General features: G+C 43.5%; 2 protein-coding genes across 3 annotated transcripts in view; one reads left to right on the top strand and one right to left on the bottom strand.

Annotated features, from left to right (window-relative positions):
- Positions 1-26059, bottom strand: part of fhod3a (formin homology 2 domain containing 3a) — a 50213-nt gene that overhangs the window by 9045 nt on the left and 15109 nt on the right. The window contains exons 4-16 of one of the 2 annotated variants that reach the window (XM_076753987.1): positions 16903-16970; positions 15972-16077; positions 10046-10140; positions 9198-9309; positions 8935-9029; positions 8551-8694; positions 8118-8353; positions 6620-6739; positions 5919-6338; positions 4882-4941; positions 4174-4308; positions 3065-3115; positions 502-719 (exon numbers count right to left, since the gene is read on the bottom strand). In XM_076753987.1, coding sequence (XP_076610102.1) covers positions 502-719; positions 3065-3115; positions 4174-4308; positions 4882-4941; positions 5919-6338; positions 6620-6739; positions 8118-8353; positions 8551-8694; positions 8935-9029; positions 9198-9309; positions 10046-10140; positions 15972-16077; positions 16903-16970 — 1860 coding nt within the window. The remainder of the gene's footprint in view (positions 1-501; positions 720-3064; positions 3116-4173; positions 4309-4881; positions 4942-5918; positions 6339-6619; positions 6740-8117; positions 8354-8550; positions 8695-8934; positions 9030-9197; positions 9310-10045; positions 10141-15971; positions 16078-16902; positions 16971-26059) is intronic. The other variant, XM_076753988.1, reaches the window with a different exon arrangement.
- Positions 13142-15517, top strand: LOC143335539 (uncharacterized). The gene has a single exon (XM_076755053.1). The coding sequence runs from the start codon at positions 13410-13412 to the stop codon at positions 14856-14858; it is 1449 nt and encodes a 482-aa protein (XP_076611168.1). The 5' UTR covers positions 13142-13409; the 3' UTR covers positions 14859-15517.

The raw sequence follows: 26059 nt of genomic DNA, 5'->3' as shown, positions 1-26059 counted from the left end.
TCACCCATACACTCTCTCTGTGTTTTTTTCTGTCTACCCCCTGACGGTGTCCCCCTCCTCTCCCTCGGTATTTTCCACAATCTGTCCCGTCTCTCCTTCTTTTGCTCACACTTGCCTGCTAATTTAAATGGCAGGCTGCAAACTGAAACAATTTAAGGTTAAGAATGATTGCTTTGGGGCGCACTGTTGGGACTTGAACTGGTGATCCTCTGGTTTTAATTATGAGCCCCTAGAGTGTTAACCAGCAGAATTCAAAGTCATACAAGTGCTCTGAACTAAGAGAACTTTAACATATACAGCCATTACATTACAAATATGTAAATCCCCCAAACAAACAGGGGAGATGCTGTTAAAAAACAACTCTATGTTTATTTGACTATAGCGTTAAAAGTCAGTCTTATATAGCCAAGCCTTTGAGACACCATGATATGAGTCAACACTGCGTGTAGTATCTCAATACGTGACAGTCACTCCATCAAACAGTATTCTCAGTTGTCCTACCAGTCTCAGAGGGCGTGTAGGGGGTGGCGGGGGTCCTGGCTTCAAGGTCAGCCTCTGCGTCCTCCTGGGAGGCGAAGGAGGATGGGGTGCTGCTGCGTGATGACGAGGGCCAGGCCTCCGAGGGTTCAAAGGTCAGGTTGAGGTCAGGGCGAGTCCTCGACACCCGGACACGGTCCCTCTCGTACTCCTCTGCCGCCAGACGCTCCACGTTTTTATACCTGAAGGAGACGGAGAGAGAAAGGATCAGAGGAGAAAAGAGGCAAAAATAGAGCCAGAGGCAATGCGGCTTCTGTCGAGCTATTCTCCCCAGTGCTGCTATCACTCATTGTTTTCTCCTCTACAGCTGCCATGCCACCTCGTCACACTGTAAGCCCACCTCACTCCTCTACCTCTCCCCATTAATGGTCCACAAAGCAGTCAATGCATTCATCAATGAAATCCCGCAGTCAAGAGTTTCACCATCCTGCTGTCCTCTCCTGTCTAGCCAAGTGCTCAGCTATCTCCAGCAGTCCAGATATGCAACCAGAGGGAGTTTATAGAAGAAGAGACAGCGTTAGGGAGGAGGGAGCAGAGGAAAGTAGAATGACAGGAGAGAAGAATGGGAGAGATGGGGAAAAGTTAATGTTAGTTTGGCTGCTGAAAGGCCAAACATCAGAAGTGAATCAGAGTAAACCTGTTCAAGATGTGCCTCGATCAGCTCTCCTCCCTTGTCCTTATCCTTCCTCTTGTCCTCCCTTTCTCCCCCAACCAAACTTAACCACTCAACCTGCCGGCCAGAATAGAGATTTAGGGCACTGAATCAACCCTCTCTCTCTCTCTTTCTTTCTTTCTCTCTTTCTTTCTGTAACCCCTCCTCTTTCCCACCGTACCATGAATGTGTGGAGCTTCTGTTCAGAGTTCATTAGCATCAGGCCACTTCAGAGGTCTGAAGAAACTGGATACCAATATATGTGTGTGTTTGTGTGTTCGTGCATGTGATTAAGAGTGAAATGGAGCGGGCGAGCCAAAACCTTCAATATGCTGTGTGTCCTTACACACTTAGAAATAAAAGGTGTTGAGTGATAGTTTGTAAAACACTCAAACATACCAAACCACCACTGTTTATGTCCATAAATCACTCTCTGATAAGCTGTTTACTGTTTGTGTTTGCTGAGCTGTATTCGACCAATATGCCTATGTACTCTAATATTGACCTGATATTGCCTTTGTTTTAAAAATGATGGCTTATCATGATGCATTTAATATTCAAGAACAACAGCCTACATCCACGCAAGCAGTTCTGTGAGGCCGTACTTCTGCTATATGCTAAATTCTACTCTCTAAAACATCAACATGCAAAACATGCTAGCAATGATTATGCTGACATGTTTAATGTTTGCATGTTCACCATCACCATTTGCCATGTTTGCTGTGCTAAGTAGCCCTGAGCAACTAGCAACAACGCAATTAGCAACACGTAGTACAAATGAGGACTGGAGCTAAAATTCAGATGGGGAAAAAAAAAAATAAAAATATTTGCTACAAGAGTCCTTTTTCAGTCCAGCTCTAGTATGGACACCATTAACAGTCATTCTTGGACTTAGCTGTCTGTCATTTAGGCCATCATATTTCATGCAAGTCCTTTTTGTCCAGGTGCTACAGAGCTGTGCCTTGCCAGACAGATGCATCCCTCAGGGAGGTGAGCCGGGGTAAAAAACTAATGTTTTCCTGATAACCATGACGTCCAGATAGACCATAAATACATCAGCCTCTACTGTGGATACATCTCCCACCTGCTCACTCAGCAGCTCATCTCCGTCTCTGGCTTACTGTCCACCTTTGTCTCTTGTCTTTCGTTTCCTCTGCCTCCCGCTGTTTCTTTTCACTCAGACTCTCTGACACTCAGCACTATTGTATCGACGGCATCTTAAACTGAGGATGAGAAAAATCTGAGCCCAAAGGAAAAGCACTTGGCACAGTACACAGACTGTCAATAGAAGGGAAAGGAGCAAAAGAGAGGAAAAAGAAGAGGAAGGGGCTTTGGGATGATCAGCGCATTGGATCTGGCTTTTATACAGTTGTCATCAGTCCCTAACTAACATATGGCTGCATCAAGTACGATCAGTGCTAAATCTGATCTTGACCTCACATACCCTCTTGAGTAAACAGCTTGCTTCCTGTGATTTGCATACATTTATGAGCCTCGTGAAAATGTGTGTGTGTGTGTGTTCAGACATACCTGCGCTTGAGTAAAAAGTGGATGTGTGTGTGTGCACATGCAGTGAGTGTGAAAAGCTTGACGAATCCTGCAAACTGATTTTCTCACAGCGTGCAGCCAAAACAATCCAGGCCTTGGCAGAGCGGAGCAGTTAAAGTACAACTGCTTAAGAAAGGAGAAAACAGGCCGGCAGAGCAAAGAAAATCGGTTCAGTATCCCCCGAGCCTCTGGCAGCAAAGGGCACCTTTTTAACCTGAAAACAATTACGCTATTACCGAGCTTCCCAAACCACAGGCTCAAACATACTCCCCACGGGCTCAGCTGTTCTGTGAGCGTGTGTTGTTTTAATTTAGTGCACACACTTACCTCTCCTCCCGCGCAAGTCTGGCCTCTTCCATTTTATCCACATAGTCGCGACTGTGAGAGACACACAAACAGAGAATTTTAAAACATAATAATCAAACCCGACACCGGTATGGTCCTCTGTGGACCTACCAGTGTGAATGTGACACGTTTACACATCATGCACACAAGCAGCTGAGGTATTGGTGGAAGCTATAATTTCCTATTCTTCTCATATGTTTTCCATGATATCATCACTCTTAGTGTACACTTAGTCTTTTCAAAATATATTCAATCCAGATTTCTTTTACACTTTTGTGCTTACATTATTTTGCACACTCATTGTGCTGTAAGTAATATTTTATACTTCCATTAGTCATATTTATTCTTTCATTGATATCTATTAACATCACATCTATAATAGTATGTATATTCTTCTGTATGTCTTCCATGACGTATGGTCATTGCTTTAGCTTTCGTGGCTGCAAACCCCAAAATCCTTTAAGAATGTTTAGAATCTAGTTTAGACATTTTGGGAAACACACTTTTCACATTCTTGGCGAGAGTTAGATGAGAAGATCGATAGCACTATCATACTGGGTACAGCCAGCCGATTATCTTAGCTTAGCATAAACAGTGGAAACGGGGAAACAGCTGGGCTGGCTCTGTACAAAGGTAACGATAAATCTGCCTACTGGCAACTCTAAAGCTCATGGCTTACCACGTCTTGTTTGTTTACTCTGTAGAAAAACACAGTGTAAAAATGACATGTTACAGTTTAATGGCTTGTTTGAAGGGAGCAGTGACTTCGTGGAGTCTCCACTGGTTGACCTGCAACCTAATGGTGACAACATGGTTTGAGAACCATCTAACAGCCTGAACTGAGGCAGAGAGGTCTCATGAAAGACTTTTGAGCTGCATTATGGAAACTGTTCCAGCGTTGTTGGAGCTTGGCTCAGACCAGAGACAAAACATCAGGATATTTCTGCCTCTGCTGTTTCAATCTGTCTCCCCTATCTCGATGGAGGTGCAATACCAAACTGCTATGCCCCCTTAAATTAATGTTATTTTTATGTAATCTATTCTCTCATCTGAAGTTGCTTTCAAAAAGAAAAACTAGATAAATGCCTCACCTGTGCTTGTTCCTCTCCTCTCTCTCTATCCTCTGCAGTCTCTCCTCTCTCTCCACGCGGCGGCGCTCTCGCTCGGCTGCCAGAGATTCCTGGTGTTGTCTGTAGGAGGAGGACAGAAGACCTCCCAAAGCAGGCCTGCGGGAAATAAAGAGACAGAGAGAGAGAGAGAGAGAGAGAGAGAGATGATGATTTAATTGCAACACTGCACAGTTCATGTGATGCTGTGATCCTCAAGCACCGTCTGGGTTCATAAAACACTTTGACACAGCGTAATAATACATTTCTTCCAAGACATTTTTTCCTGCTGTACCACTGTGATGCAATATGACAATATAAACAGCTGAATCTGTTCATGAACAAGAAACCACATGGCCCTTGCATATACAGAGCTTCCACATGTGCAGTATATATAGCATGTAATACGCTATAAATTATGTTCCAGTGACTGTATTCTCCATGGACGAAATAGGAGCAGCTCAGTAACTGGGAAACCACAGAGCCGAAGTGACTCTCACTTCAGTGTGTCATCACCATGAATGCACCACGGGGCTGCACACAGTCCGTAACTTGTTGCGCATGTGAGTGTGCGCATGTTTGTTCATGCAAACACACATGAACATGTACTTGTAAGGTGTTTACAGTACATGAGTATTTTAAGAATGTTTTCATGTACGTGGGCAGGCACATGTTGGCGCACACTCCTCTCACCTGGAGCTAGTGGGCGTACTGGGGGTGCTGAGAGAGGAATAGGACATGACACCTCCATTCCTGGGTGAGAGAAGGGGTGAGAAAATGGGTGACAGTGAGTGACCTCCCCAGTCACCCAGTTACACGACACCCTACTGACTGCGAAACTGGCGACAAGAACCGAATGTGACACCTTGTTACATAGCGGGAATGCTGTTGGTGAAACACTAGAGTAACCCTAATTAGTGACTGCTCTAGTGTTTATTCCCTTATGTTTCTGGAAAATTCCTGGCAAGGTGTCCCTCGTCATGTACAGCCCGCTGTGAATTTGAGAAAATTCAAAAACAAATTGACGAGTTAGCCACTGTTAGCAGGCAACAATTTGCTGAAATATTACTGTAAAGTTGTAGTCAAAGCATATCAGCACATTTTAAGCATAATCATCTTAATTATAGGGGAACACGTAGAACTCAATGTCTGCTTAAGTATGCACAATTATTCGTGAAAAAGGCTTTAAATCGTAGCTTCCTGGATGTAGCACAATCATAACAAGTTATGTATATGTGAGGTGTTGGTCACATGGAAAGGCAGTCCTATCTAGTGAGAGAAAAATCAAGCTCAACAATATAATATCAAGATGGACAGCAAAAGGAGAAAGTAAGGATGAGAAAGGTCTATTAAAATGACGAAGAGCTGAAAAAAAAAACATCTGTGAAAACACTACTGTACTTGAAAGGAAGGGAGAAGCCGTGACACTGGGAAACAAAGTGAAGACTGCCAACAAGTGAGGAGCATCCATGCATTGAGAGAGCTAAGAAAAAGATGTGAAGGAAACCACAGGTGAGACTAAGAGCGTTGACAGACTGAAGGTGTGAAGCCGTGCAGTCAAAGAAGTGTGAAGAACAGGTGAAAAGGGGAGGCGATGGAAAACAAAAGTGATGTGAAGAGATCCAAGCTGGTGCCAGGATAAAAGCCAGAAACAGAAGTGGAAACTGAAAACGTTGAAGAGATGCGAGGGAAGCTTTCTGTGCTTCTTGAACTTCTGCTGTCCGTCTGACCTGGGAGACGTTGTTTTGGGTGACTCGTCACCAGGTCTGGCCGGCGGTGGGGGCGACGGCTCCTCGTCAAGGTCGTAGGAGAAGAGGTGGAAGGGTGAGTGGGGCAGGTAGGGCAGGCGGTCCGGCGAGGGACGGGAGCTGCCGCGCGACGGCGGGCTGATCTCTTTCGTGGCCGGGACGGTGACGATGGACCTCTTCCTGGCCAGCAGGGAGGCCAGGAGGGAGGGTTGGGCTGGGGGGCTGAGAGGGGAGGAGATGGGAAGAGAGGAGCTGGGGGTAGATGGGGAGCAGAGGGTGGGTGCTGAAGGTGGTTCAGTCCGACTACTGCGCTCCTCCTCTTTTATATTCTCCTTTCTGGAAGTGATGGTGATGGACTGGAGGGTTGATCGGTGAGCTATGGATGGAAGATGTGTAGCTGGGCTAAAAACAGAGGAATGGATTGAGAGGAATAAATGGATGAAAGCACAAAAGTAGACAAAGAGAAGTGGTACCATGTCTACAGAGGCTACAGAGTATTGCTTTGATATTAATGACTGCTTAATATATAGAGCACAAGGAGCTCAAACCACCCAGATACACAACAAAACAGTGACAAAGGAGACTTTTAATAGCTTTGTGGCTTTAAACATGGACGCTCTATGCATATAAGAAGACCACAGGATATTATTCCATTTCCATGTCACCACCATGTCCCAAAATACCTGGGGGTGGTCTGTTCAGACACTGTATCAGCCCCCTCCTGCTCATCGGAATCAGACTCAGTCACTGGAGTCTCCTCTTCCTCCTCCTCCTCCTCTATCCCATCCTCACATTCCTCCTCTCTGAGGGGTGGATGAATGGACGTACGGGTGGAACATTTAAGGGAAGGATTGAGGGCGAGATGATGCGATACATAAGAATAGCATGCAAATGGAAATCACCACAATGAAGAAACAAAGAAATGGAACAGAGGAAGGGGAGAGATGGAGGGTTAGATGAGACTGATGTGTGGAAATGTTCGACCAAACCGCACAAACATTTGTGACATTCAGAGAACACAAACAAGGATGTGACATTTATCATATGGAGATAAAGTGATAGAAGAACAAAAGACAAGAGACAACACAGATATGAGAGAGGAGAGAGGGGGGGATGAATGTTTCTCATTACACACTTTACATGCACACAAAGAAACATATGATGACAAGGGAGAGGGAAAGGAATGCTAAGAGGAGAACATGGCTGAACAACTGACTTGAGATCAGTGTCACCAAACTGTCTTGTCTAGTGAAACCAGATGAGCCCTGTTGCGGTCGGGTCAGCGTGCGCTGCCAGGTGTTGTTCCACAAGACCAGAGCCATGTGTGTGTGACGAATGGGACGGCCAATAAAAGTTGCGTTTTGTTTTTCTGTGTGCGCATGCATAATATGAAGCAGGATGCAGTCTCTGGCATGAGCAACTTACACCCATCACTTTGTTCGGCAAACCATATGCTAATGGATTTCCCACACGGTTATTCACGTTTTCACTTCTGTTTCGGGATACAAATGTGTGCTGGCATCTTACATGACCACCATTTTAACACCAGCTGAAGCATGGGAGGCACGCGAGGAGGCAGGCAAGGGGAGTCGGAATGGATGTGAGGACACAGAGAGGAAATATTTACCTGAGGTAAACAGCTACAAACAGCTCCAAATTCCCCTTTTTCGTGCATACACACACGGCACTGAAATAAGCCTGTGCTGGTTTAATAACACGTATGCTTGTATTAGAATTACAAGCAAACCCTGAAGGCTCGTGCTGCTGCTGAGGACTTTTATATTTCTTTTAGTGGAGCACAGGTCTGCACCAGTGTTTCACTGCAGAATAAAACACACTCAGAGTGCTTTATGTGACAGGGGACACACTAGTAGCTGTTACAGCATGTGGGTGAGGAGCAGCAGTATGAAGGCCACAGAGGTCAGCAGATGACTTCACTCTGAGAGACCTTTGAACTTACATGGATGGAAGGAAACCTGACAGTGCTCTGGAGCAGAAGGCGTTGGTACGAGACAGTCAGGACTTCTCTCTTGAGCTCAGTTAACACATGTGCATCTCAAGAGTCATGATTAAATATTTGGCAGCACAATAATTGTTTGCACCTGCTGAAAAGAACCCGTTTTTCCCCTCTGCTCTTTTAAAATTCCCCTTCAACTTCTGACGCTCGTCCCCTCCTCTCACCTCTCGCTCATGTCCTCAGCTCTCTGTCCATTGAAAGGCTGGAAGCCGGCTCTCTGTGGAGACGCGGGGCTGCAGGGGGAGGCGTGGCCGGAGCGGCCAAGAGAGGCCCTGCGGCTCCGCCTCCTCTCCAGGCCACGCTTTTTGTCCGCGCCCCCGAGGCTGACTCGCCGGCGGTCCCGGCGACCCATTGGTGGAGGCTGGCTGTCATCGTCGCCGTCCTCATGCCGTAGGGTCATCTGGGGAAAAAGTTGATTGGGTGTGGGTGCTTCACACTGAGAATTTTTGTATTAAGTACATGTACTATAAATATCGCGTGGGGTCATATTTATTGGATGTGAGCAGCCATGACTGGCAGAAATCTGATCTTTTTTAAGAGGCAATTATCAGCTTGCAATATTTTCCTTGTGATCTTAAGACTTTGAGCCTCTCAAACCTCATAGATGTTGAGCTGCTCGACCAAGTCTAGATCGGTGCCCTTCCGCCCGAGGTGTCTTTGAGACACTGTCTCCATGCCCTGTTCCTCCAGGCCGTCCACCATATCATAGAATGAATCCTGGTCAGGCAGTGCTGCAAGCGTCTGCAAAAAGTGAAGGACACAGAGAAGTCATCAAGGTGTAACTGAGGTTTAAAATCCTTTAATCTGAAAATACTGCAAATCATATTCAGTTATTGAATTTTGGTTGGGTTAAAACACTTCACTAAAAATGAAATGAATAAGGAAGTAGGAAGGAAACTGCATGGGTTAAAGCACACATGGATGAATAAGATTAAAGCTTTATTTTAACATTCAGGACACAGACAGTGAAGACATGGACACCTTATTGATGAGGGTCATGGCGTAGACCAGCAGCTCTGTGTCCACTCCATCCTTCTCATGTAAGATCTCCATCGTATTGGACCATGGCTTGCAGCCTGGAAATCAGCCCATTACAAACACAAACATGGATTACTTTGTCACTCTCTGCCCCCCCCCCATATATGAGGAGGGAACCGGTCAATTCCAGTAAGGAGCACAGGCCAACAGAATAATGAATGAGAACGTGTTCCCCAGCAGCTGGCAGCATGTGAGGTTCTTCATACCTCTCTTGTTGTCCACAAAGGTGATGGCTTCTATCAGCAGCGGGGTGTTGGACTCAGAGTACTCCACAAACACCAGCAACAGCTTCAGAGCTGTTTTCACCACCAGACGGAACTGCAGGAGAAGAAGAAGAAGAAGTCACAAACCAGGTGAGAAACAACAGAAACAATGGATATGTTATAGTGCTCTGACCATCCTTTTGGAAACGTTTAATACTTATTTTTGTTTTCCTGTGCTCACATAATGATATCTCTTTAAATCCTCAACTTAGTTCATTAAATGCTTTGAGACCAGACTGCACATGTAACAGATTTAGAGGTCTTGGCAACCAGGAAATACATATAGACCATATTTATTTCTTAATATGTTTATGAAATACACTGCAGTCCATGTTATGCACCGCCTTTGTTTCGTTTAATGACAGGTACAGACAGGGAGTGTATTTGTAGCATCTGCATCATCTCTATGATATGTCCACACTGAAAAAAACATCAAAATACAGACATTTTTAAAACCAAGAAAAGAAGTCCAAACATTACAGTGTTGGGCTTTAGGCACTGGAATTAAGACTAATACTTTCAGTGCAAAGCCGAAGTGCACCTTTAAAAAATAATGAAGATACCACAAAAACCATCAAAAGACACCACCCTCGGGTCAGGACACACAACACAATCAGTAGCAGATGTGATTTGTGTGTGTGTGTGTGTTTCTGGGTATAAAAGCTAAAAATAATGCTCACCAAATAATGATGACAGCCTGCTTGCAGTGTGTTTGTGGATATGCGTGTGTGTGTGTATGTGTGTGTGCTGAGGTTGGGTTTTTTTTTTCTTGTATGCATGCTTGGCTATACCTTTGAGCCAACCAGAGCGTACAGCCACTGGATTGTCTCGGCGTGCCCGATCACACCGTTCATCCCGTCGACATACAGCATGATCTGCCCCAGAGCTGGGGGGGGGGGGGGGGGCAGAAGGTTAGAGAGACAGATCAGATACAGAAAAATGATTCAACACGTGCTGTAAACAAAACCAAGCACAGCAAATGGCAACTGTGTGCAGCACACAGGTTCATCCACAGTGGCTATAAATAACAGGGAAAGCCATCAGGGATGAAGGGTTTCCTTCATTATGCTTTGGGACAAAAAGAAGAGCAGAACAGGAAATGGAAATGATTTGGAACTATTCTTTTATTCAAGCCTTAGTGGCTGGACATGAATAATCGCTGCATTCAGTATTATAATATATATAATAATATGAATACCTTAAATACCTGAGTACTTTTTGTTGACAACACTTCTGTAAAAAAAACTTACTTTTAAAATGTACTTTTACATTGTGGTATTGCTACTTTTACTCATGAAGTTTTTGACGACAAGCTAACACTCACTACCACAGAGCTAATCACTTGCACTTTCCTTCACATGCTACATTTACATGTTTAAACCAAAGTCAGCAAAGCAGCCCAGCGCTCCCTGTCGTAGCTGTCATCTGTTGCTGTACGTCAAAGCACCGTGCAGATTGCATTACACCCAAACCAGGAGTCAAGGTGAATTCTCGTATCTTATTTCACCACATGTTAAATCGAAGTTTCTGTGACAGGTGAACACAACACGAGCAAGAGAGCTGGGAGAGGAGAGCACCTCTCCTCCTCAATTTTTGCAGTTGGGCTCAAATTTGGAAGAAAGGATGGAGTATGCCAACACCTTCAAAGTGGAGTCAATGGGGAAGGGTTACAAATTCATCCTGCACGACTTTATGAATGCTAAAAGCATTAGCAGTAGGAAATGCTACAGCGTCATTCATGAGAAGATAAAACAGATGGTGGAGAGTGAATATTTAAACCAAAACAATCTGAAGTGAGTTGTCATTAGAAGTCTACAGATGGGACGTCATGTGAAGTCCTCGGTTAGTTATTTCAACCGCAGCAAAACTGCTGAAAGTTCAGGACTGTGCGGAAAAAGCCACTTTGGAAGGAAGCCACTGAGCCCTCACACCAACGAAACCGAGAGAAGAAACGCCATTTAAATGAAACAACTTGGGGAGTTAGTGAAGTTTTCCACTGTCGCTTATGAATTCAGCTACCGTGCTTTTTCTACACGCATTGAGTGAGCCGCATTGAAAAGTGGATTTCTGAATTTTGGTGGAAAACAATACAAGACAACTGGGAATGGAGCCTGAGCTGTACCAGCACAGATACATGTGACACTTATGCCCTTTTAGAGGACACTATCATGCTAATCATTGGCCTCAATCATATCAAGTCATTCTCTTCTCTCTCTTTACCCCTAGATTCCCTTCCATTTTGCATTTACACTCATACCTTCCATGCCTTCTCTTTGGAAACCATTAGTGCATTTCCTAGATTCCTGTCATGATTACAGATCATTAAATTGAAAGTGTAAGTTTGTCTTCACATCTTGGACAAATAAGAAAAGATGCAGAACAGAAGCTATTTTGTCTGTTAATGAATTTTATCGTGTTTTAGTCTGACTGTGGTAATATTCCCACTGATGACTCTGTTTAAAGGCACCTGAAGGCAGCAGTTTTCTCTTCCATCTGCAGTCTGAATTTGGAGTGACGCTCACAGCCAAGCCTCCATCATTACTGTTAATGCTGGAAAGAACCACACAATGGTCTGCGCTCATGTGCACAGCTGGCTGCTATGATTCATTTTCTTCTGATGGTTTCTCATGAAGCGCAAATCAAAAAGGGTGCTGGAGACCGACAAATAAAAAAAAAACAGGTCATATAGTTGAAAAATGTGGCATTAAAATGAGCCCCACCAGCTGCAACACTGAAGGGATGAAGACATTAATGGATCAGTCAGTGTGGAAGTATAATCCAGTAATACAATGCACAGCATGTTGTTCTGAAATGGGCCACTCTGCACTTCCACTGAGTGTTTTTGGTGATACTTTTGTAAAAAAAAAAAAATAAGTAAAATTTTAAATGCAAGACATTTGCTTGCTATTTGTTTATTTGTTTTTACACTGTGGTATTCTTACCTTTATAAATAAAAGATCTGAACACTTCCTCCAACAATGAGAATAATATACACACCAACACACAACTTACGTTTTGTGCCTATAAGCATGTGTTTAAGTAAATGCTGCAAAAGCATTTGTTATACAGTTAAATATGATGGCATTTGAGTCCTCTCAAATTAGCCTCCGATGGTAATCCAAAGGCAGCAGCACCGGGTTGTGGGCAAAAGGCAGAGTTGCTCAGCAGCTCCAGAGGACTTTACTTTGTGTCATTTATTGGCGAAACGTCACTGCAGTCGCGTCCACTCGGACGGACGAGGATGGTGCATCTCAGCCGTCTCTAAAAACGCGGGTGCGGGGCCTATTACGCGCCGCGTCAAACGCACTGTTGCGTGCCTGATGCTCTGACTCTGGGTCGTCTTGTCACTTTTCAAGATAAACGAGCAAAACCGGATTGAAAAAGTTCTTTGTTACCCTTCTCTCTGCCTTAACCTCAAGACTAAATTTACAGGAGACTTCGCGCCTATCGACGACAGAGATTTTTGCACCTTGTACATGCTGGTGTGACGACGCTTCCCTGCACTGTTAATGGATTCTCAAATTGACCATCATATGTTGTTAGGTCTGTATTCTGATATCGATGTAGTCTTGCATCAGGACGCTCAGCTCGACGAACTTTCAAGACCAGATCAATTTCCCTGAACATGGGTGTGAAGTACATAAATAATAGGAAAATATGAATAATATATTGTCTATCTGTCTAGTCTGCATCATTTTCCAGCCTTCAGAAATAAAACTAGTCCGAACTAAATAAATAAAACTAAATGCAATTTATTATCATCATCTCACGTCCCACACCACTTTCACTCTTTCCTCCCTCACAGACTGAGACGCTCACGGAGTCTGCGAAGCCTCACCCATCCGGCTGAAATACCAAGTTTTGGGGGGATTCCGCTTCCCTTTCAGCGCATGCGTTCATCCTTGCCCGTCTGTGGAACAACACTCTTCAGTGTTGATAGGCTATCGATCGTGATGGTGTAAAGCGGGAAGAATGTAATACAGGTCTCTGTCACAGTTTAGCGGTTTATAGCTGCACATCAAAGCAACAGCGCCGATCATTTCATCAAGATCATGAGCTGAAGTGAAAGTGAAAGTGAAAGAGAAGAGGCAAGCCCAAACCAAACAGCTCGAGCGACAGAAGGAAACAACAACTTTGCTCTCATCTTCCTTAAGCATGTATTTGGACTCAGATTTGAGAATTGAAATCATATCTTCACTTCTTGGACAAACCATTAAACCCTACGACAGGAAAAGACGCGGGAGAACAGAGGATATTTTGTCCGTGGATGAGTTCCACCTGCACAACCTCATCGGGAAACGAAAGGCTGTGAAGGAGTCGTTCATCAAGGAGGAAGATTTCTTTGACCCAGAGTATGACTGCGACTTCACCAACCTCTCAGACACGGCTGAGTGTTCGAGAGGGGATGAGCTTTATGAGCGCCCAAAAGGTTGGTACCGCATGGCCTTAAAGGTCAATGGTAAATACGCAGATGGAGACACCTGGTTGGGCTCCAAAAGATGGAGGAGTCACTCCGTACCTGGAGAATGGCCTGTTTCCTACCACGGAACGAGCCTAAATGGAGTCAAAGGCATCATTAGGAGTCACTACAGCGCAGGAGATCGAGCGATGTACGGGAGGGGGATCTACTCTACACCAGACATACATGTGGCCGAGAGGGAGGAGTACGCCAAGACCTTCACATCAAAGACGACGGGGAAAAGTTACAAAGTCATCCTGCAAAATCGAATCAATCCGAAAAACAGAGAGATTTGCAAACGGTTTGACTACTGGCTCATTCGCGTGAGTGACGGAACGTCTGCCAGCGAGGAGAGGAAGATAGTGGAGAGCTCTATTCGACCTTACGGCATTCTGATTAAGGAGGTCAATGACGAGGGAGGTGGAGATGTCCCTGGCATCTACAGTGGCTACGAGGACGATGGTGGTGATGATGGAGACGACAGTGACAGCGATGACGATGGGAAATATGATGATGGAAGTTACAACGATGATGACGATGGTGATGACAACAGCATTGACGATCATGATGATGATGATGATGATGATGATGATGGTGGCAAATATGATGATGCCAGTGCTGATGACATTAGCGATAATGATGATGATGATGATGGTGAAAATGGCTATGGCGATGGTGATGATGACGAAAGCGATGATGATGGCAACGTCGATGATGCTGACAATATTGAGGATGATGACGGCACGGACGGTTATGATGATGACGCTGTCAAATATGACAGCAACAATGTTGATGACATTTGCGACGACGATGACGATGAAAACGATGACGATGAAGATTACAATGACAATGGCGAAGATGACGAAAATCAAGAATATGATGATGACAACAATGACAACGACGGCGAATATGACGATGACGGCAATGTTGATGACATTTGCGATGATGATGGTGCTGATGGTTATAATGATGACGACAATGTTGATGACATTTGCGATGATGATGGTGCTGATGGTTATAATGATGACGACAATGACTATGATGATAACTACGATAATGCCTATGGTGATAACTATGATAATGCCTATGGTGATAACTATGATAATGCCTATGATGATGACTACGGTGATGACTATGATGACTAGAGTTGACAACTGATGATGTCAGTGATGTACGGTACAGGTAGAGTTAGAGCAGGTATCTATCCCTCTGTTGTTCCAGGGGCTTTTCTATGGTTACACTTAGTTTGTGCATATAATTTGCTGTCATCTCGTTTAATTATTGTATAAAGTAAAATGAAAACAGTTCTTTGAATGGATGATTGATGACACATTCATACTATTTTGTTATAGTTGTACATGGAGAGCTCAGTTACAGCATTTTGATTAACAGTGACTGATAAAATCAGTCTTTTTTTTGCCCAGGCCTGTTGCTAATGAGCCAGTCAAATTCTCTGTTCCTCTGGGGGCTTTTGAAAACATTTTCCATGTTTACACTCTCTTTCATTTTGGTTTAAAATGAACGTTTACAGTGAGAGCTATCTGAAGACTTATTGTATCAAAGCATCTGCATTTTGTTTCTTTCAGTAACATCTGTACTTCAGCTTCTTCCCCGCACATTTAGAAAATACCAGCTGCTGCATGCACACGCACACATTTCGACAAATGAATGCATATTTGAAAGAGTGTGTCATGTTCACGTGCAGCCACTGCTGCCGGCTTGGTTGTTACTGTACACCTGACAGACACGTCTGTGTCTCATTCAGATATATTCTTATTTATCGCTCATTGTTGTCGTTTTTCTGATGTGTGGTCATCAGTGTTTTTTTCTTTACTTGTCTGTTTATTTTTCAGTTTATTTGTGTTTTTATTGTGCATTTATATTTCTAATCTCAACAATATTAGAAATGTTTGTTTTCCTTAAGTCCTATTATCAACAAATGTTTATTATTGGTTCTGTTATCGTCATTTGTATTATAAATTGTGCTTCTTGGTAACTGGCACACAGACAAACACAAAGCTAAACTCTGACATTTGTTATTTTTTTTATTGCAAACTTTTGCTAATATTTCATAAAAATAATAAAAGATGTTTAATAGAGACGTTACACCTGCTGTTGTATGTACTGTTGTATTGTCTCTTTTATTCTTTTCTTTTTTTCCAGTAACAAAATTCTAAACATACTGTATGTTAATGTCAGTATTCCTACTTGTAATACTGTATCTGATTGTGGCCATTCGAGAGTGAGGGAGACCGTACCTCTCAATATGTAGTTCTGGTAGTTCTGGTCAGCTTCTGCTCCCACCTTGATGAGACACGTCAGACCTTCAGCTATCACAAACTCGTGGACCAGATCTTTGTCATCCTGCAGTTAAACAGAGAAAGCATCAGTAAATACAACACACACCTGCTGCAAACATCCAGAACCAAGCAAAAGTCCTCCTGCAACACTATCATTTGATTGGAACTGGTGCATACAATTGGGTTCTCTTTTGCTACCACATGGTGTCAGTAATGTGCAGGGAGAGGATTAAAGTTGACAGTGTGTCAACTTTCAAACCCCCCCCCCACCACCACCACCACCACCAGTTTAGGCCAGCTGACACACACGTCAGCGACCATGTGTTTTACTTCTGCTCATTCAAGGGCTTTAGGTGGTAAATAAGCTTGGAACCTGGGAGGAAATCATGTCATTGGCAGGAGCTGCGCAAAGCTTTACGCAAAGGCCGTTGAATGACGAGTAGGTATAATAGATGTTTTCATTCAACTGTTCAAAACGCCAACAGGTACTGACACAAGTTTTTTTGGGCCATTAAACCATGAAACGTGCAACAGCACTTCAATGCTGCAGTCATTTAAAGTTCTTGCATTGTTTGCTGAACTATCTGTTATCATGTTTGCGTGTTTGTGTGTGTGTGTGCTCCAGAAAAAGCCTTTGGTATTTTAGGTGGCTGACTCCTCTCATCTTAAAATAAAGATTCACACAAACACAAACACCCACCCACACACCCACACAGAGCTACACACGCCCACAGATACACACACGGGGAGAGAAATGCCACGTTGATGGAGATCCCTGTCATCATGGAAGCGCGCAGTGGCCACAATAACCGACTGCATTCTGCAACAACACACTGACAGTAACTGCATGTGAAATATGTGTGTGTGTGTGTGTGTGTGTGTGTGTTACCTGAAAAATTTGCTTTAGAGAGAACAGTGCCCTTCTCAAGTCACGCCCATTGGAGTTATATAGCCTTTCTGGAGAGAAAGAAACAGAGATAAAGACAAAGAAATGGTTATTTTTCTTTCTAACTGAGCAACAACAGTAACAAAGCTTATTAGAGTCACCCCCTCAAAATGTTTCCACCTGACTTCAAGTGAGCTGCCCCCCCCCCCCCCCCCCCCCCCATCTTCATGTGTTTCATGACTAGATCAATAAAACTTGTGAGTGAAATGAGTCTCAGCTGTGCAAAAGCTGCAGAATAGTTTGATATGCGAGAGGAATGCTGGGAGTCAGTGGAACCAATCACACAGTTCGGTTCTGATCACCTGGAGTGGGCACTTCATCACACACTCTCACTGTGTCCTCACGTGCGGGGTCTCTCTCTCTCCCTCTCTCACGCTCACCCACCCACACACACACACACACGTTGCGATGCTGATTAGAGCTGTATTGGAATGTTAATGAGCTGTTGGCCGGGCTTCAACGGTGAGGTATTCAGGTCACGACACGGAAAGCACTCAGAACCGACGACTACAAGCTCTTACCACCACAATCATATTTAGTCTTATTATTTCTGTCCTTGAACACAAAGAGATCATGAATATACTTCTATGATATGAGATGCCTTAAAGTGTTCATTGTGACCCTGTGACCTATACCAGACATTTCTTATTTCCTACAGTAACATCACAAAAATCTTGTTAAAAATGGTTTTCTTTTGCTCAGTGTTGCACTTACATGCATATATATTATGTATACTGTATATACACATATTATAATAATCATATTTTTTCTAGTATTCACATATAGTAATATTTCTGTGTACATATTTGACCACAGGTTCTGATTTCCTCCTTTTTTGTAAGGTACTGTAAGTCACTGTGTACTGTGTTTTTGTATCTATGTTACAACAAATACAGTAGTAGTATACAACAAATACTACTCCCATTAAGCCTGTGAAGTTATTCATTTTTCATTTTATTATACTTAACATCATGTCTCTTATTTCGCGTTCCTAAGTGCTCTGCATTAAGCTCAAAGTCTGTTTAGCTGAGTGTCCATACTGTCCATTTGTGACCCTGAACAGTTGTGCTTTCAACTGTGTGCCAGCAGGGGGTTTGGGAACGTGCGTGTGTTAAATCCCGAATTTGCGTGTTGATGACAAATCCTTCGGTCCATCAGGCGAGGGGGGGGGTTGGTTAAAAGTGTACGAAGGTAAGGGCCTGCCGTCTGGAGCTCTGTGGTAGCTGTCGCTGAGCTAGACGAGGCTAACCCAAGGCCGGGGTCAAAATCATTATCATTCCACACACAGACGCAGAATTACAGGTCTGTCTGTCTGTCTCTCCATATGCAGGACCATTCCTGTGAGATCAGCAGCAGCATTCATGAAATACATCTGCGATAGTCTCCAAGCAGAGACAATCAAATCATCCAAATCATAACTGCCAAGAGGCAACTGGCAGGAATGTGTAAATATGTGGGAAAAATAACTCCAAACTCACCAAATAAGCAAAGAATATGGTAGGAAGGAAAGAGAGGGAAGAACATTTACTATATACATAAGCATGAAAGAGGTGGACTAGATAGATAGATAGATAGATAGATAGATAGATAGATAGATAGATAGATACTTTATTCATCCCCAAGGGAAATTCACACAGGAAAGGAAAGGAAAGGAAAGGAAAGGAAAGGAAAGGAAAGGAAAGGAAAGGAAAAGGAGGGAAAGGAAAGGAAAGGAAAGGAGAGGAAAAGGAGGGAAAGGAAAGGAGTGACCACTGGGAACAGGCCAGTGTGTGATTTGAGGGAAGAAGGCCAATTGCTTCTGGGTAATGAAAGCAGGGGAGACAAATGAGAGAGCGGAAGACGTGGAATTCCCCTTCCAAAAATACACAAACTACATATATGTGTCCGCCATGTCATCTGAGTAAAATGTAGATTTTAACCTTTTCTGAGCTCGTCCAGCTGACTGAAAAGATGTTCAGCTGGCACTTGTCGGGCACAAACAACCCCGGTGTTGTAGGGTTTGTGTCAAAGCCAGCTGACTTCAGCTGTTTCTCTTTGTATCGATTTGACCGAGATCTTTTTGACTGAGGCACAGAGGAGAGCCTCTTCAACTCACACCCTGCGTCTGAGACAAACATGGCACTGACACTGTCTTCATATGGTTTCATGTTATTTTTCACACAGACAGGTGGCAGGTGCAATGACCTGCATCTCATTTGACAAATCACACTCCAGTCTGCGGCTCAGCTGTAACTCTTTTCAAACAACCAGCTTGGTCCGATTTCCTTGTTCTCATTTCTCTAGGTTTCCCTGGAAATCAAGTGGCCACTTCATGCTGCAGGAGGCACTCAGGCCGGCCCTTGAGAGTCAGTGGTTCATTCAATCGGTCACGTGTTGCATTCATGTTCTTCATCAGGCCATGAGTGGGGCTGTCAGGGTAACCTTTACCAAAACGTCTGCTGTCCATCAGGAGCATGTCAGCGGCAGTGATAAGCCTTCAACTTGGCTTGATTCATTCTGGTGGACTGCTGGCGATGCAGCCAGGTGTGAAACGGTCAGTAGACTGTGTTATAATTAGCTAAAGCTTACAAGGAGCAACAAACAAGCAATGTAAACAAACACACACAGACTTAAATGTGCAGAAAAGACATTCTTGGAGTTCCTCTTACATTTCTGCAACAGACCCATCATGACGATGAAAACCTCTTCAAACCATGAAATATTTTAAAAATGACTTTAGGTGAGAGCGGTAGCTTCATGGCAAACACATACAAGCCAAAAAAATGGACTAGAATGATCAACTTCATAGTGATATAAGTGATATATGACTGATCAAATCCACCATTTGCGTGAGGTAATCTTATTTGTTTCCAAAGAAAAGATTTAAAAAATTTCAGTTGTTTTTTTTTTTTTTCTCCAGCCATTTAGAAGTAAATTTGGCAATACCCTGTAATCGGCTGTTAATTGATAACAAAACCCTGTCAACAAAATTATCCTTCTGCTGCAGAGTAAACAGAGTTTGACATGCAAAATAATCAATGGGCCGTTTTGCCACAGTGGACTCCAGCTGTCTTAACACAGCGTGTATGGAGTGATGGTGCATTCAAGCACAAACAAATCACTCTCACCTTCAACCTCTGGATCAAAGAGCTTGACCTAACAACACCGCCTCAGTGCCTGCATCTCTCTGGAGGGAGACTGAAATAACAGCAAAATACAAAGTAGGAAGCAAAAGAATCTTAATTAGATCCCCTCTACTGGTCTGAGAGATCGAGCGTTGGACGATGGATGAAGAGGAAGGAGAGGAAGACAGCAAAAGGATGTTTTCTGAGCGGAGGACTCGCCTGTCCACGTGTCTTTTGCAAGTCACTCTCCTTTTTTCCTGGCCCTCGGTTTTATTATTGTCACACAAAAAGCCGAAACACTCACTAGGATGTGTCATTGTGGCTTGTGCGTGTGCTGAGTGTGTGTCTGTGTGCGCGCATGCGTTTTGTGTGACTGTGCGCACGCGCCCATGTGTAGGCCAGTGCCTGTGTTTGCTGAGTGCAGACAGACAGATGACGGACAGACAGAAAGGCACATTTCATTTATAGGTTCGCTCGGAGTTTTACTGTTTTGTTTTGGAGCACTCGCAGTTCTTGTCCACACTGTTTCGCCATGACCTCACATGCACTGCAACATGTCAGCCTTAACGAGTCACTTAGCCATATATTCCATGTTAAAGTTAAACATTTCTTAAAGCGAGGGAAAAAAATCAGACTTTCTGTTTTAATGTAATGTGATTAAAACAGAACTCTTTGTTCCATAACCCTTAAATGGTGTCAAACAACACACAAAGCCTATAAACTGTACAGCAAGTGTCAATTCTCCATACCTTACGAACCCATCCCAGTATGTAGGGCTAGCTTTATAATTAGAGCCTTATCAAAGGAGTGGCATGGACACTGGAGTCCTGTTACTGTTGGAGCTTGCTTTACACTCTCATAGGGTTTATCACATCCTAAACACCAACAAGTGAAGTCCCAACAGATATGATATCATCATTTCTATTGTACATCAATATGCATATATAGAAATTCTGTCTCGATCGTGGGTTCAAATGCCTGCTACGACGGCTTTATAGAAAGGTGTAAAGAATAAATTGACTACTTCATGCATTTGTTCAACAATATAGCAGAAAAATACCACTGAAGCACCTGTAGGTTTATTATGTGTGTGTGGGAGAGTCCTCTGCAGTGAAACAGGGATTCCCCCGGCGCTGAGGATGCCTACGAAGTCGTTCAGGAGTGGTCAAATCCCTCCTTCCCCTCCTGCCATAATGAGATTAGTGCTGTGACCCTTCAGCTTTGACTAATCCCTCAACATTTACTGCACCATCTACACATCTCCAAACAGAAAAACACACAGGCCAGCTCAGACTGCACTGGGCTTAATCCACCGCAATTATAATCAAAACCGCACTGTGTTTTGTTGTACTGCTGCAACGCGTCAAATGCAAAACCTGAGAGTCCCCAGAAGTCTAATTCGGCTTTGTTGGCCTTAGCAAAGGGCAGCAACAATCTACTACTACTATGCTTAATCCCCAGGTTTAACAATAAGCAGCCAGCTCAGCAGATGTTTCTTTAAGGCCACCTGGTTACAGACAATGAGAGAATCATACCAAGAGATTCAGAAGAATTTGTTTGTCATTCAAAATATGAGCATCTCAAATGGGCATTAAGTCATTTTTAAGCATCATCAATTTCTTTCGGTGACTCTTCAGTCTCTTAACTCACAGTTGTGGTTTTAAAGCCCACAATTTAACTGATTTGATTCACCCTCATTTCATTTTCTTTCTTTTTCAGCAAAAAACACTGCACAGAACCTGTCCAGCACCAAACGGTCAACGGGCTAAATTAGCAAGTTAGCAAGTTAGCAAGGAGTTAGTGGATCCTGTGGAGCATTTTGTGGCTAAGGAGCTCACATTCATTAGATGGACAAAAAAACCACTCATATGAATGCTAATGCTCCACGTCTGCTGAGTCATGTCTGCTGAATGTGCAACAAGGCAACTGTGAAATTCTACATTTGGAAAGGTGATGAAATGTCACAGTTCAAAGGTTGTTAAACCTTAACAAAGTAATTAGTCAATGAAAGGAATAATAAAGTAGACTGTTGAAGCCATTGTGAGTAAGATACAGCTCCTCTCATGACCACTAAATGCTGGCCCACAGTACAAAGTGACAGGTCTCAGCAGCTAAATTCACCTCTTCTAATGTGAAAAATGATTTTTCCCTGTTTAATAAATTGGGATTTTGTGGCTCCAAAACACTGACATGGTGCTGATGGTAAATCCCAAATCACTTTCCAAAACTTGATGTCACAGATGCTGCATCCATGTTGTCCTACGATCTTTAGAAATAAGCATGAGAGATCCCATAAAACCGTCTACTTTTTCCATCATCTTTTCTAATCCTTTCTCCAGCCATAGCTTAAATATTGAACATACTTAAGACTGAATTGAATAAAATGAAGTGCATGCATGGATAAAACAAATACAGCCTTCAAAATAAAAAAAAGCTGGAGAGTGACAAAAGCAGGTAAACCCCAACAATCACCACACACATGAGATCACAGGATATTTACAGATAAGCACACACTGAGGTCAAACAAGGGTAATATTCTTCAGTATGGTACAACTGTCTGTGGGTCAGGCGAGAGAGGGGTGGGTCACAGCTGGTGGTCCTGTATTTAAGCCCGGTTAGAAGCGCTGACTCGTGTTTCTGGAGGATTTCATTGCACCCATCTAAAAAAGCCTCCCTGCGGCTGTCTGGGCCAATCAGTCAGTTGGCTTTCAAACTAGGTCTTCAGTGGGATCTAAAATAAAGAAGTGAGAGGGCCATGAGGTGCAATGGCACGCCAGAGAGCTTGATTTAATCCCAGGGAGTCTTTCCCTCTCTGTACTGGTATCACGCTAAATATAAGTGGGATGGGTATCACACACACTGTAACCAGCCTAAATACTGGGTTCAATCTTTGTTCAGGTCATGCAGTGTACTGTGTGTGCTGTAGCCCTGTACTCAGTCAAGGAAAAATTAAGTCAACTACATGAGACAACAAGTTATTTCCAATGCAGTTTCACATGTGTCAGGAATTTCTTTTGTTTCCAGCTGATCATTGAAGACAAGGACTTTCACACCACAGGCAGGTTTGTTTTCACTTATTTGAAGACAACTCAATGAAAAATCACATGACGCCTTAATAATGGTCGTTAAATGTCCCTCAGTCAGGGTTTGCATTACATATCGATGCCCACATGCAAAGGTACGGTTGGGCGGTATTTCCGTCTTGTGTGCACATGTGTGTGGAGTGGCATGTCCAGTTATCTGTGGTTAGAATAACAAATCCTCCATCAATCTGTCATAATGGAGTATAGTTTGGACAATAATGCATGATTTCAGTCTCATGTCAAGGGAAGTGAAAAGGAGAAGTTGGCAGGCAGTTAAGCCCAGACTGTGGAGGACAACTTGGTTATTTTGCGACTGTCTATTTTCTGTCTGTTGGTCTTGGCCTCCATTATGAGTACTGGAGGCTGCTGATGGTACAGATGACGATAGAGGCCCCATGAGCTCAGCATGTGTGTGTGCATCTGTATTTATGAGTGTGTGTGAGAGAGAGGGGGGGAAAGAAAGAAAGAAAGAAAGAAAGAAAGAAAGAAAGAAAGAAAGAAAGAAAGAGACCTCTAAGGTCTCACTATGGGCTTCATGAGATTTAAAGAATGGCTGCAGACATAGATAGATTACACTCGGCTCAGCAATGACACACACACATACCCACACGAGCGTGTGGACACAGTATGATAACAGAGGCCTAAATGCAAACGTACTGTGAATGAAAACACTTGGGAGTCAATGAAAACAAACTTTTATATGAATGCCATAAATCCATCCCTGTGCAAACAAAGGGCTGCTATATTTCAGAGTTAACACACTGATATACAGGACATGCAGCATACCTACATACACACCGCTGCACGCACGCACACACACAGTAAAACACCTCCAGACAGTAACCTTGAACCCTGGTGAAGGACATCAGCTATGAAAGAAGCTCAGAAGCAGATGTCCTCAGTGAGGAAGCTCACTGCCACATAAACACATACAAACACATGGAAATACACACACGCACGCACGCACAGGCATGCACACACATGCTCACAAATGCAGTAGGTCCTAACACACTCCAAGACCAGAACGTGCCCTGTGCCCTTCATATGCCCCCGGCACCTCTGAATTAGCTCACACACGCACACACACACACACACACACACACACACACACACACACACACACACACACACAAGAATAGTTACCCACAACACAAACACAAATATACCCAGGAACCTTAGGTCACCACGGTGATGACAAGCCTGAGCCCGACTGCTTCAGTTCTGCTCTATATTCACTCACACACACACACACACACACACACACACACACACACACACACATACACATACACACGTATGACACTTCACAGTTAGCAGACAGTTAGCTTAGCTTAGCATAAAGACTGGAAAGAGAGGGAAACAGATAGCCTGGGTCTGACCAAAGGTAACAAAACCCACCTTCCAGCACCTCTAAAACTCACTAAATTACACATTTACATTTCCTGAAGTCTCTGCTGTCACCACCGGATACGGGCTCCGGGAAATTACAGCTCCCAAGCAAGAAATAGTCCGGCACATAACCTCTTGTAAAACCTCAACAAGTCATGTATATTTGCATACTGTATGTAAATGAGATCTAACCAAATGCTGCAATGATCAAAATCTTTGTTTATGGTCACTGTTCCCTCTGACCGCTCCATGCAACGGACATTACGGAGTTGCTGTGTAATTACATCTGTGGTGTGACCTGATTTTGTGCAGCTTGCAGCCAGGCACAAATGCTGATTGTGGGAAATATTGTTGCATTCAATCCCACATACAAGGCTGCACGTGTGAAACAAGCGTCCAGTGTTTTCCCTCGCTCTCCCCTCACCCTTTGTCGTTCTGTCTCTCTCTCTCTCTCTCTCTCTCTCTCTCTCTCTCTCTCTCTCTCTCCCTGTCTCTCTCTTCCTCTGTCACTTCTCACGCTTGCTGCGTCATGTCATTGTTAATTGACTGGATTCACCGGGCATGTGCAATGCCAGACAAGCAGAGAGATGAATGAAACATGTATGAAAACATTTCTCCATTTAGGAAGTGTTGTCCCTTACATCCAGCACTGATGATTATCTAATACTATGTCATAATGCGGCCGAGCCAAACTATCATGCACAGGTGGTTTAAATGACTAAACTGCTCTTTTATTGGCTTTGAAATTGGAATTTGGCAATGTTTTGACACACAGTCATCCAAATAAATTGGCTGGATTGAGTCTATAGAAAAAAAAAGGAGCCTGACAAATAAAAGAGAAGAAGACAGACAAGTAAGACAGACAAAGGGAGAGTGACAAAGGCAAACACAGAAGAAACAGACGGAGAAGCCAGAGCAGGACTAACAGCAGCCTGAGCGAGTAAACAGAGAGGATAGTGGAGGATATGTGCTGCTTGCTGAGTGGATTAGCCAAGTGAAATCTTGCTCTGACTCATACCACACTTGCCTGTTATTATACTCCTCCTTTGCTTGTGTGTGTGTGCGCACTTATTTCTGTGTGTGACCCTAATACAGCAGGCATGATGACATATGATAAAAGCTACTGTACAAGGGAGTAATGGCATAGTTGAGAGTACTTACAGACAGAGAGGAGGCCGCAGCAGTTCCACTTTTTTCAGACCATATTCTGTTTGTTGGTCTTGGCTTAAAGTATACACTGCATGATAATAGAGGGCCCATTAACTCACTCAGAGAGAGAGAGAGAGAGGCATGACAGTTAACTGACAGTTAAAGTTATAGAGTGTAACTACAGCGAAGGGTGCAAAAGTGTTTGCTACCTCTGGATCAAATGGGAAAATAACCTGTAGATAAACTTAATAGAGACAAGATATACTGTGTAACACTGTGGGGAGTCTTTGTTTACTCTGGACTTACACAGGAGCATGATTTATGCTGGTCATGGGATAGTAAGGTATAAAAATAATACTGGGCTTAGAAACAAAG

Source organism: Chaetodon auriga, chromosome 17 (assembly GCF_051107435.1).
Source record: "Chaetodon auriga isolate fChaAug3 chromosome 17, fChaAug3.hap1, whole genome shotgun sequence".
In the NCBI taxonomy this organism is placed as follows: domain Eukaryota; kingdom Metazoa; phylum Chordata; class Actinopteri; order Chaetodontiformes; family Chaetodontidae; genus Chaetodon; species Chaetodon auriga.
This window is presented reverse-complemented; position numbering and strand designations above follow the sequence as displayed.

Bases quoted from the DNA above. Each gene is read 5' to 3' on its own strand.
- LOC143335539 (XM_076755053.1), top strand. From the start codon at position 13,410: ATGTATTTGGACTCAGATTTGAGAATTGAAATCATATCTTCACTTCTT.